Genomic DNA, 12,904 nt, shown 5'->3' on the forward strand with positions numbered 1-12,904 from the left:
AATGACAATTTTATACACTACCTTTTAACTGCATTGGCATCTTTTTGCCAGAGAACAGAGTTCAGCTTCCACATTTGTTCCACACAGCTTTAATACGACGTTGGTCATCACTCAGGAGGGCACTGATCTAAGGTATTTACATTTTTTTACTCTTGTTAAGTTCTCTGACTGTGATATCCTTTATGGTAAGTCTTCCTCCCTCAGTTATCCTAGCCTCATCTTACTAATGTTCACTCTTGGCCCAACCCACTCAAAACTATGGTGCCACTGCTCAAAGTTGTCTGGCAGGGTCTCACAGTCTTCCACTTATTGCTCTATGCGAACAGCATGTTCTGAGGTGGCTTCCTTTGTATATTCTCACGTATCATATCCATGACAACTGTAAACAAAAACGGGCTGGACACTGATCCTTGATGCAGGCTAGTGTGCACGGGAAACTCTCTCTTGTAGCTCCATTTATTTTGGGCTATGGTAGTCATTCTGTCATACATCCCCCAGATAAGACAGACATATCCTTCTGGTACTCCTCTCTCATAAACTACACTAAACTAGTTCTGTTGGTACATGCCCATGCATCTTTTTCAGGTCCACAAAAACCACCCAGTTGCCATCTCTTTTCTCTGAACTTCTCTATGGGGATTCATAGCGCAAATATGGCATCAATCCTGCTCCTTCCTGGCATGAATCCATACCGACCCTTCCAAATTTCAACCATTCTGTGCAGATGCTTTTCAATAAACTTCTCCCGCACTTTCAAATGTGTCCCATTAGCTTAACTGGGTGACAATTAGTACACAGCTCCTTTATGTTTAAAAATAGGCACCACAAAGATTTACATCATTCACATGGCATTTTTTTCTTAAGAATATAATTGAACAAACTTGTAAGGCACGTAATGCCTTCCCTTCCCAATGACTTCACAACACCCACTGGTACTTCATCGGGCCCAGGTGCTTTCTCCTAAGTGCCTCTGCAACCTCTGTCTTGTGTATGTAATCTGTCATGCTCTGGTTTGGCTTACATGTTCTTAATTCCTCCCTTGGGTTCTTCTGATTCATCACTCTTTCAAAATAATCACACCAAACTTTGCTGATTGATTCAACATTCATTTGTAATATAAGCAAACACATTCACATCCCTTGTCATTTTCTCTCTTGCCTTGGCAAGTCTATAGATGATATTCTCATCTTCATGTCCTCTACTTACTCGGTTATATAGGAGGCTGTATTTTTAGCTGTTGCAACACTTCCTTTGGACTCCTTTTTTGCCTCTGTATGTGCCATCTTATCACTGCTCAAACCAATAGCCTGCCATTTTTTGAACATTATATTTTTTCCTCCTCAACAGATTCTTTAACTTGAAGGTTCCACCACCAGGTTTCCCTTCATATCCTTTTTGGCACTGCTTTCATCAATCCTAGGACTTCATGTGCTGTTTCCAGAAAGACAATTTGAGTATGGACCAACTGTCCTCCACACATCAATGTGTGTCATTAAGAAGTCTACACATTATTCCTGGTTTGAAGTGTTTTTAATTCCCGTCTTTACATTTCCCCAACCTAGTCCTTTCTGGCGCCCAGGAGTTCAGGAGCTTCCAAGGTGTCTGCATCCTGAAGGCAGAAAGGAGAGGTCTCTGCTGTCTCCCAGTGCACTCATAGGGTGTTACCTTACAATTGATTATTCATGATTGCTCTTTTCTTATTAAAGGGAAATAGATTTCAGTCTTGCCACCAGTGTTCCCTCAAATTTTCCCCATGCATGTACGGAATGAATTTTCTTATGTGCACCAATATGGAGGTCATGTGTGACACATCACAACCATATTGATGCACATAACAAAATTCATGTGCTGAGGGTGGGGTTTGGAGTATGGGAGGGGGGGTTGGGCAGAGGATTGGGATGTGGTGGGGGTGTGGGGTCTGGTTTGAGACTGGGAATGAGAGGCTCAGGGATGGGGCAGACGATTTGGGCGTGTGGGGGGGGGTTAGGGCTCTGGCTAGAGGTGCAGGCTCTGGGGTGGGGCCAAGGATGAGGGGTTTGGGGTGAACACTGCCCGGGGGCTATGATGGGGAGAGAGGACTCCCTCCAGCAGCACTTGGGCTGGGGGTGGGGTAGGGAGAGACACCTTTTCCCTGGCTGCGGCAGGTCCATGCTGGGGCTGGGTTGGGGCTGGGAGAGGAGCGCTTTTCCCCCAGCCGTGGCAAGTCCAGGACAGGTCTGTGTTGGGGCTGGTGGGGAGAGGTGTCTCTCCCCAGCATGGCAGATCTGGGATGGGGGAGAGGCATCTCTCCCCGCTGCAGCCTGAGCCCCTGCATGGGACTTAATAGGTGGCTGCACAGCTTAGGGGGAACTTAGGTCTTGTGTCCTTCACTGGCATAAGTTATGATATGGATTTCCTTCTTCTGAAAGTATGTTCACTTTATGATCCCTAAGTCCAGTGCCAGATAAGTCTATAGGGCCTTTCCCTCCCCTCCCACACTTTGAGTTTCTGGTTCCAATGTCATGCTCTCCGTGGACTATTTCATATCCAGCTTTCACAGTTACATCTGATCTGTGTGCATTTAGATCTGTTCTGGATAATTATCTTCTTGTTGGATGGTATGTTTCCAATAAGGCACAGCAACTCATCAAAAAAACCCTCCTCTTTTAACCCTCTCATACCTGTGATGCATAATCACTCACTATATGGATATTACCTCTTCCCAGCAGACTTGAACACATCATTTGGCCCAAACGTCTGGTAACCTCTACCACGTGACTCTGCCGGTTATTTCATCTAGAATAACTCCAACACTGTTGAGGGGCAAGGAGGGTGTTTGAATTCCCTGAGTAGTAGATTTTGTAACCCTCCTCCAGCACCTCGGCTTTTCAGCCTTTCCATCTGGTCTCTTATACACACGCCCCATTTACTCTTCTTCTCTTTAGGATCTCAGATAGCTCCTTCTTCTTTCCAGTCAGTGTGTGTATGCTCCACATCTGAGCTTCATCCACTCACTCACTTGCTTCTTTAACTTCAGCGGCCCTTGCCCAGTTACCACAGTCAGGCCAGCATGATATATGTTGTTTGCAGGGAATGCCCTACCCCTCTGGGATATATGTGACATGGCCACCAATTCACAGGTGTATATCCGTTGGATGAGCTTTACAGGTCGGCTGTCCAAACTGGAGTTTCTCCTCTCCTGAGTGAGCTGCCTGCCAAAGCTGACAAGCCCCACCTGCCTGAGTCTAAGGGAGACAGGTGTCACTCTCAGAAACAGAACCCACTCTCCATGGCCTGGTCTACACTACAGGGTTAGGTCGAATTTAGCCGTGTTAGGTCAATTTTAAAATGAAGGCTTCTACACCAGTGGTTCTCAAACTAGAGCTGCAGGAAGGTCCCTCGGCCTGTGCCACTTCCCGCAGCCCCCATTAATCTGGAGCGGCGAACTGCAGCCAGTGGGAGCCGCGATTGGCCGAACCTGTGGACGTGGCAGGTAAACAAACCAGCCCGGCCCACCAGGGGCTTTCCCTGAACAAGTGGTGGCCCTAGTTTCAGAACCACTGCTCTACATAACCAACTCATTCCATCGACCTAAAGGGCTCTTAAAATTGACTTCTGTACTCCTCCCTGGAGAGAGGAGTAGCGCTAAAATCAACCTTGCTGGGTCAAATTTGGGGTCGTGCAGATGCAATTCGATTGTACTAACCTCCAAGGGCTATCCCAGAGTGTGCCACTGTGACCGGTCTGGACAGCACTAGCCAAGTACACAGGAAAACCCCGAGAAATTTTGAATTTCATTTCCTGTTTGGTCAGCGAGGTGAGCTCAGCAGGACAGGTGACCATGCAGTCCCCCAAGAATCGCAGCTGAGCTCCAGCCTGGACCGAAAGGGAGACACTGGATCTCATTGCTGTATGGGGAGAAGAATCTATACAGGCCGAACTCCGATCCAGCACAAGAAATGCTAATATATATGCCAAAATTGCATAGGGCATGGTGGACAGAGGCTACAACAGGGACAAACAGCAGTGCCGCATGAAAGTTAAGGAGCTCAGGCAAGTCCACCAAAAGACAGAGGCAAATGGTCTCTCTGGGTCAGAGCCCCGCACATACTGCTTCTATGATCAGCTGCATGGCATTCTGGGGGGTCCCTACCACTATCCCACCACTGTCCGTGGACACCTGCAAGGGGGGAGTCTCATGCAACAGGGAGGAGGATTCTGTGGATGTGGATGAGGAAGAGGAGGAGGAGAATGCGCAGCAGGCAAGCGGAGAATCTGTTCTCCCTGGCAGCCAGGACTTTTTCATCACCCTGGAGCCAATACCCTCCCAGGACGAATTGCTCCCCGACCCTGAAGGTGGAGAAGGCACCTCTGGTGAGTGCACATTTGTAACTACACTACAGGGGTGTAGCAGGGTGGTCCCCTGTTCCTGCCCTTCGGTGCTTGGAACAGCCCTGGGAGAGGGCTGAGGCTGGGAATGAAAGCCTGGGCTGATTAGGGAAGGTAGGCTCGCTGTGGCCAAGCCCCAATCAGGCCCAGCTGGTCCCTATAAAAGACTGTGAGCCAGACGCCCAGGGGAGTTTCCTTCTGGCTGTAGAGGGAGATGGGCCTGGCTACAGAGAGCTAGAGACAGCGTACCTGAATGGAGCAGGGCTGGAGAAAGGCAGAGGAGCTGGGGAGCTCCAGCCTGGAAAGCCCCAGGCTGCGACCTAGCAGAAGGCCAACAGATACTGGGGGTTGCAGAGGGCAGCCCAGGGACAGGCAAAGGCAGCAGGTCCAAACCCAACCTTGCCAGTGATGAGTAGGCCGATACTGCAGTCTGCCCCAGGGCTAAACAATGACTGGCAGTAGCTATATACTGAGGTGAGGTGGGGATAGTGGGTGGGGGTTCCCTGGGGAGAGGAGACCCTAAGACTGAGGGTTTACTGCCAGGGGGCAGCACCCCAGGTAAAAGGGCACCAGATCCAGGGAGGGCCAGAGGGGCCAGAGGACAGGTGGATTACTGGCCTGCAGAGGGTGCTCCGGAGCTGGAATGGCCTAATTCCTGGAACAGACCAGCAGGAGGCACCACAGGGGTGAGTCCGCTCCTCTACAAGGGGTTAAAAACAATTGTGTTTAATGTTTGATTTGCCCTGAAGAATTGGGATGCATTCACAGCCAGTACAGCTACTGGAAAAGTCTGTTATTGTGTCTGGGGATGGAGCAGGAATCTTCCAGGGACATCTCCATGAATCTATCCTGGAGGTACTCTGAAAGCCTTTCCAGAAGGTTTCTGGAGAGGGTGCCTTATTTTGTCCTTCACGGTAGGACACTTTACCACACCAAGCCAGTAGCAAGTAGTCTGGAATCATTGCAGCACACAGCATGGCAGCGAATGATCCTGGATTTTGGTCACATTCATGCAACATTTGGTCATTATCTTTCTGTGTTATCTTTCTATCTATCAGCCTCAGGAGAGTGATATCATTCATGGTCACGTGCTTGAAATAGGGGAATTTTTGTAAGGGAACAGTAATCCCCTGTTTGGTGATCCCCGGTGCATTAGACCCCGGTCGTGCTGGGCTGTTTGTGCTTGGCTAAAAGGGATCACCCCTGAGAATAGCCACATGGAAGTGTGTGTACTGCATATCCACCCAAAAACGCAACCCCTCCTTTTAAAGGGAAAACCCAACCGGCAATGGTTGTTATGGGAAAGGAAGGCGCTGCAGTTTGAAACCATTCGCACGTTATGAACGCGGAAGAAGCCAACCTCGTGTACCTTTGGCATACCATGGCTGCCTGGAAACCGAATTCTGTTGCCCAGACTTGTGTGATGTCACCATACCAGCAGGAACTCAATATAAAAGGCAAAATGTGACCTAAAACACACGTGCTGTCAGCTGTGAATTGCTTAATTCACTGTGAAAGAATCTCCCTTTTGTTCTCAGAAATGTATCATCTTACATTTTACTCTCCCTTTTTATCACCCAGCAAGTGCAAATGTTTCTGTGCTCCCCCTATCATCTCTGTCCCTGAGGTTATTGCAGATTAGAAGGCCAAAAAAAAATGCACTTGCAATGACATGTTTTCCGAGCTCATGCAGTCCTCTCGCACTGATAGGGCACAGCTTAATGCATAGAAGCATTCACTGGCAGAGGCCAGGAAAGCATACAGTGAGTGTGATCAGAACATGCAGGAGGAGATGCTGAGGCTAATGGGGGAGTAAACAGACATGATGAGGCATCTGGTGGAGCTGCAGGAAAGTCAACAAGAGCACAGACCTCCCCCTGCATCCATTGTATGTCTGCCTGCCCTCCTCTCCAAGTTCCATATCCTCCTCACCCAGACACCCAAGAACATCGGGGGGGGGGGAGGCTTCGGGCAATCAGCCACTCAACTCCAGGGGATGGCCCAAGCAAGAGGAGGCTGTCATTCAAACAGTTTTGATGTGTAGTGTGGCTACAATAGGCAATATGGCCTTATCCTTCCCTCCTCCCCCACCCCACCCAAGCTATCTTTTACTACTCAGGGTTTTCAGTGATCTCTAATAAATAAAGATTGAATGGATTCAGACCACTAGGGACTTTATTTTCTGTGCCAGCTGTGGTTGAAGGCGGGGTAGGGGGATTGGCTTACAAAGAAGTACATTCACCAAAGGGGGTGGCTTTGCGTCAAGGAAAAACACACGCAACTGTCACACTGTAGCTTCGTCAGTCATAAAACTGTTTTTCAAAGCCTCTCTGATGTGCAGCGTGTCTGTGTGCTTTTTGAATTGCCATGGTGCCAGGCTGTTCAAAATTGGCCACCAGGCGATTTGCCTCAACCTCCCACCCCACCATAAATGTCTCCCCCTTACTGTCACAGATATTACGAAGCACACAGCAAGCAGCAATAACAATGGGAATACCGGTTGTGCTGAGGTCTAATCTACTCAGCAAACAGCACCAGCGCCCCGTTAAACGTCCAAATGCACATTCTACTACCATTCTGCACTTGCTCAGCCTATAGTTGAACTGCTCCTTACTGCTGTCCATGCTGCCTGTGTACTGCTTCACGCATGGGAGCAAAGGGTAGGCTGGGTCCCCAAGAATAACTATTGGCATCTCAACACCCCCAACAGTAATTTTCTGATCTGGGAAGAAAGTCCCTTCTTGTAGCTTTTCGAACAGCCTGGAGTGCCGAAAGATGTGAGCATCGTGCACCTTTCCCGACCATCCCACGTTGATGTCGGTGAAATGTCCCTTGTGATCCACCAGTGCTTGCAGCACCATTGAGAAGTACCCCTTGTGGTTTATGTACTGGCTGCCAAGGTGGTCCAGTCCGAAGACAAAGATATGCATTCTGTATATTGCCCCATCACAGTTAGGGAACCCTATTGCAGCAAAGCCATCCACTATGACCTACAGGAGTCACTACCCTTGTTAGCAGAAGGTTATTGATTGCCTTAGCTACTTGGATCACAGCAACCCACACGGTAGATCTGCCCAAGCTTCCACATAGCCACTCACTTCTCAGCTGTCAGGGCAGGTCTCATTTTGGTATTCCTGCACTTCAGGGAGGGGGAAAGCAACTCACAATGTTCAAGGAAAGTGGCCTTATGCATGTGAAAGTTTTGCAGCCACTGTGAATTATCCCCTACCTGCAACGCTATGCGGTCCCACCAATCTGTGCTTGTTTGCTGGGCCCAGAATTGGCATTCCACTGTATTAACATGCCCCAATGCAGCCATGATATCCCAATTGCCACGTCCTGTGCTTTCAGGAACATCTGTGTTTATGTCCTCACAATCATCCTCATGCTGGCAGCTCCTAACTAGGCTCTGCACATACTGCAGGATAATGCATGACGTGTTTACAATGCTCACAAAAGCAGTGTGCACCTGAGATGACTCCATGCTTGCTGTGCTATGGTGTCTGCACTGATAATCCAGGAAAAAAGGCAAGAAACAATTGTTTGCCGTTGCTTTCAAGGAGGGAGAGGGGGTGGGGAGACTGACGACATGTACCCAAAACCACCTGTGACAATGTTTTTGCCTCATCAAGCACTGGGCACTTAACCCAGAACTCCAAGGGGCAGTGGGACTGTGGGATCGCTACCTACAGTGCACCATTCCGTGAGTCGATGCTAGCCACGGTATTGAGGATTCACTCGGCTGACCTAATGCACTTAGTGGGGACACGCACAAACCACTGTATAAAATCGGTTGCTAAAGATCGACGTCTATAAAATTGACCTAGTGGAGACACGCCCTTAGAAGAGGTCAAGACGTTGAATGACCATTGGTGACAAGAAACTCTGGTGTTTACAGCAGGCCAGAAGGTATGGCTTGCTGCCAAACCCCTCCAGACCAGGCAACCCTCCTGTAAATTGGACCACCAATTCCTGGGAACCTATCTAATATGCCAGTATATTAATCTGGTTACCTTCAAACTTCAGCTTCCACCATCTCACAAAATACACCCCGTTTTCCATGTTTCCCTTCTGAAGCCCTATACAGAGAACCCCTTCTCTGACCAAACCACACCACTGCCTCCACCAGTTAAAATCCAGGGTCATGGGAATATGAAGTGCATGACATTCTTGATGGACATGCGGCCACCTGTACTAGCTGGTAGACTGGGTAGGTTACAGCCCTGAAGCGGGCAAACTTGGGAACCTGACTTGTGTCCATGCCCCTGACCTGGTAGAGGAGTTCTATGCAGCTCACCCAGACAAGCACTATCCCGAAGGGTGGTCTGAAGGAATAGATGATGTAAGAACCTGCAGGGCTAGAATCTGGAACCCGGGGGGAGTTCTGGGCCACTGACCCCTTCACATCACCACAGGAGCATTAGGCTAGGTTCCTGCGGGAGGACTCTGTCTGGCTGGGCTCAGTAGGAAGTACTGCCTAGCAGGACCTGAGTGGCAGCTCCTTGCTGGTACCATTCGGGTGGTACCAGTACTTAAGCCAGGAAGCCATGACAGGGAGCTGGGGCAGCAACAACCCAGACTGCCTGCCTGCCTCTGCTTCAGACTCTGCATGTCAGAGACTCCAGACTGCGTCTTCTGACTCTGCCTGGCTCCTGGCGTCTGGCTCTTGGTCTGCCCTCTGACACCCAACTGAGCCCAACTTCCACTCTGACCACTAGGTCTGACCACCTATGTCCCAGTCGTGACGCCAGTTACTCCTCATTTTGCATTTATGCATATTAATGAAAAAATGTGATGCTCCTGCATCACAGCATCATGCTATGGGAGACACACAAAGATCTCAAACACATAGAGACAGTTTGGGTTTTTTTAAGGTTATGCATGTTTATTAATTCTGTGCTTGGGAAGCTGCTGCATCTTTCCCTCAAGTCTTAGGGTGCAGGCTTCTTTTGGCAATGTGTAATGTACATACACATGTAGCTCCTCTAGCACAGATATAAAGAGCAATGTAGGTCATGAGGCACAGCTTAGGTGAGCAAAGACATGCCTGAAGGGTGTAGGTACATGCCTGAATATACACCCTACCTGGCTTTCCCCTTGCCCAAGCCAGGCCTCCCCATCTACACCTGCTATTTTTAGCAGTGTAATGTCCTGCTGTCTCCTTACTGCTGGAACCTTTCCTTACTAAAGGAAAAGTCTTCAGCAGTGGGGAAAGGCTCCAGCAACTCCCTGCTGTTGGAGCTCCCTGCTGCTGGAGCTCCCTGCTGCTGGAGCCATTCTCCTGCCTCAGGGACAGATGTCAGCAACAGGGAAAGGCTCTGCCAACTCCCTGTTGCTCGAGTCTTTCTCTGCAGCTGGGTAAGACTCTGGCAGGGAGGAAAGGCTCTGGTATGGGGGGCACTGAGCCTTCCCTGCTGCCTCCCTCCATGCCAGAGCCTTTCACTAACATGTTGCTATGCACCACAGTATGGCCACAGCCTGCTTTTCACTGTGGCATGAGCTACACATACCCTACACGGTGCCACCAGTGGTGTGTAGTGTAGCCATAGCCTTAGGGGAATAGCACCATAGCAACTACTTTAAAAGCATGAGCTTGAATGTAGCTACCATATGTTATTTAAAATGTGTTTGAGGAATCAGTGGGTACCTTCCTTTCTCCCATTATCCACCCCTACCTAAAGACAACCAGATGCATAGCTCCCCTATCTTTGACTTCAACACAGGGCCCAGCAAGCTAAATCTTCTGAAGAATATATGCAACCAGAACACACTAGTCAGTCTGGTCACTGAGAGACAGAGAGCTGCTGGGGCCTTCTGTAAAATACTCTGGGATGCTGAAGAGGGAAAGGATGGTTGTGGAGGGTGAATGCCTGTTGAGATTCAAGACCAAGCTAAACTCAAAAGCCAGACTCTCTGTAAGTCCTTCCCACCTGACTAGGATAGGTTAGACACATTTATTTTCTTGGAGAGAAAACGTTTCGGTTCTTTTTTGCTGGACTCTAAAATCCATTGTAATTTTACTGTAATTTTTTTTTCTGGAGACCACTATTCAGTATGAAATACTTTTAATTTTAGTTCCAAATGAAGAGAATCATGCTGAGCTATGGTGCAACTCCTTGTCAGTTATGGAATCTGGAAGATTTCCAGGGACAAGCTGTAATAACCCGGATTCTTCCTCTCTCTTTTCCATTCGTTACAGTGCCCACATTGGAAGGGGACTGTGCAGTTGTTTAGCTGGCATTAGGAGTACATCCTCCCATCTCTGCCAATAACAAGTAATCAGAATTACTTCCCTTAACACAGTTGCTAAAATGACTAGAGATGGGGCAGGACTACGCACCATTTCCTGAGGTGTATTGTGAGACACCAGCAGTACCTATTAGTAACCACTGAAGGAGGGAAACAAACAAGCCTATTTACCATTGTGACAAAGTCACAATGAATGGACAAGAGATGTCCACATCTGAAATCATTTCTACATCAAAAGTGCTGAGATCAGCTCCATAAATCCGAGAAGACTTCTGCACATTTAACGCCACAAGATCAGTAAAACCTTGTGCTGAACAAAGAACCAAGGGAAAAAATTACCCCCAGGTGTCCCTGCTTAGTAGCCACAGGCCTCTATACTGCAACGGATACTAAATTAGCTGTTCCAGGGTTCACATGGAATTTCTGATTTTCCCCTGATCTCTACAAATATCTTAGATCTAAGGTTGACCTAAAACTCCCTGGCTTTTTTTTTCTCTGCTGAGTTTCCAGCTTGTGAAACATAAAAGGAAAGCTTTACTAGACCTTTGAGCAGAAAAGTGCATGTCGCTCTGCTATAAGAACCTGAGAGAAATGGAGTCTAACACCAATGTTCCAGAAGGGAAAAAACATTTTCAAAGGGAGCAGCATTGTCTAGTGGTTAAAACACAAGACAGAGAGACGGAAAACCATGCCTTATGGTGATTGACTCAAGGAGCTCCATCTAGTTAGCTGAAGAGTATTAAAGGGTGACCGGATCACAGTCTAAAATTACCTACACAGGAAACACATATTTGATAATAGGCTTCTCAGTCTAGCAGACAGAGGTATAATATGACCCAGTGGCTTGAAGTTTATGCTAGACACATTCAGACTGAAAATAAGGCATAGATTTTTAACAGGGAGAGTCATTAACCATTGAAACAATTTATAGAGGGTTTTGGTAGATCATCATTACTTGAAATTTGAAAATGGAGTTGGAATTGGTTTTATTTTTTAATGATATGCTCCAGTTCAAAAGGAATTCTGTTAGGGAAGTCCTATGGCCTGTGTTATATAGGAAGTCAGACTAGAGGATCAAAATTGGTCCCCTTCTGGCCTTGGAATACATGCATCCATGAAAAAAAACAAAAAGTCTGGGTTCTGTTCCCAGGAGTCAGTGACTTACTGTGTGACCTGGGGGCAAGTTGTGAGGAAAAAGGTAAATTAAGAGGATAAAAGAACATTGCTGCCTCATTTCCACTATAGCTCATCCCAGACAGCTTTCTTATTTTTTAAGATAATATAGCTACTTGCCACTTGAATAGTGTAAATTGGTGCTATCCCTAGAGGTCTGAAATGATGTTATTCTTCTCCCTCTGTTTCACTTAATTGTTCCATTCACAGAGAAGGCTGGGGAAGCTTGTTTTCCAAACAAACTTTCCCATCCAGAGACAGGAAATGAGCTCACCAAGGAACCTCCCATCTATAAAAATGATATTTTGTTCAAGACTATCATCCATCAATCCAAACACATGGAGACTGAAGGAACTGTCTGTCATATTGACCTGTTCTCTGGTAGTCAACCACCCATGCTTCTTTTCCTAGAGAAATCTCTGCTACTGTATCTGCTCACTCTTTAAAAACAAACAAACAAACCTGGAAGTGGCTTAAGCTGGCCTTAAAAGCCACTCAGTCAGAAAATTTCTGTTCTAAGCTCACTGCCTGATTTATCATTTAATAAAAAGAAAAAACCAGGCACACAGTTAGAAGAAACTATAGGCCAGATCAGCATTGGGAGAAGCCTATATGGCATCAGCCAGAGGTCCCAAATTTGAAATCCTTGTATCTCCTATTTATGCCAAGCTCAGCTGTAGATATCAGCTATTAGACTGAGATTACACAATTTAAAGACATGATCCTTACATGTAAATCCAGATGATCTCAGGTGTAAGTGAAACAATAGCACTGGTTCCAAGGAACAAATGACAGAAAAGCACACTCAGACCTTGTGTATGCTAGACTTATTTTCCTCAAATTTCCTGCTGCTGCTACCTGTTCAGCTTCACCAGAAGTAACACGAAGTGTAGACAACGTGCTGGTGCTGCTGGGATTCCAATCAATGGTGTCAAAGACCTGCTTTGACCATAGACGATGGCACATTGGTTAAAACACTGGCTAGTCTACACTAGTGCTTTTCCTGAGGCCACTGCTAGTAGGGCTATAGAGATGGTAGGAAATTTTAGTTAAAAAGGTACCTCTTAGACTGGAGGGTCCAGTGAGTTGGAACAATAACCCAGTGTGGGACTTA

At 47.4% G+C, this 12,904-nt stretch overlaps 1 protein-coding gene across 3 annotated transcripts in view; it reads right to left on the reverse strand.

Annotated features, from left to right (window-relative positions):
• The window catches only part of TSPAN11 (tetraspanin 11), a 179,301-nt gene that overhangs the window by 28,597 nt on the left and 137,800 nt on the right, over positions 1-12,904 (reverse strand). Inside the window, exon 7 of one of the 3 annotated variants that reach the window (XM_030538475.1) lies at positions 10,373-12,729. The exons of the other annotated variants lie outside the window; for them this stretch is intronic. Within the exon in view, the coding sequence (XP_030394335.1) occupies positions 12,538-12,729 (192 nt within the window). The 3' untranslated portion in view covers positions 10,373-12,537. Of the gene's footprint in view, positions 1-10,372; positions 12,730-12,904 lie in introns of those variants that run through there. 3 annotated transcript variants of the gene reach the window in all.

The sequence above is a fragment of the Gopherus evgoodei genome, chromosome 1 (assembly GCF_007399415.2).
Source record: "Gopherus evgoodei ecotype Sinaloan lineage chromosome 1, rGopEvg1_v1.p, whole genome shotgun sequence".
Lineage (NCBI taxonomy): Eukaryota > Metazoa > Chordata > Testudines > Testudinidae > Gopherus > Gopherus evgoodei.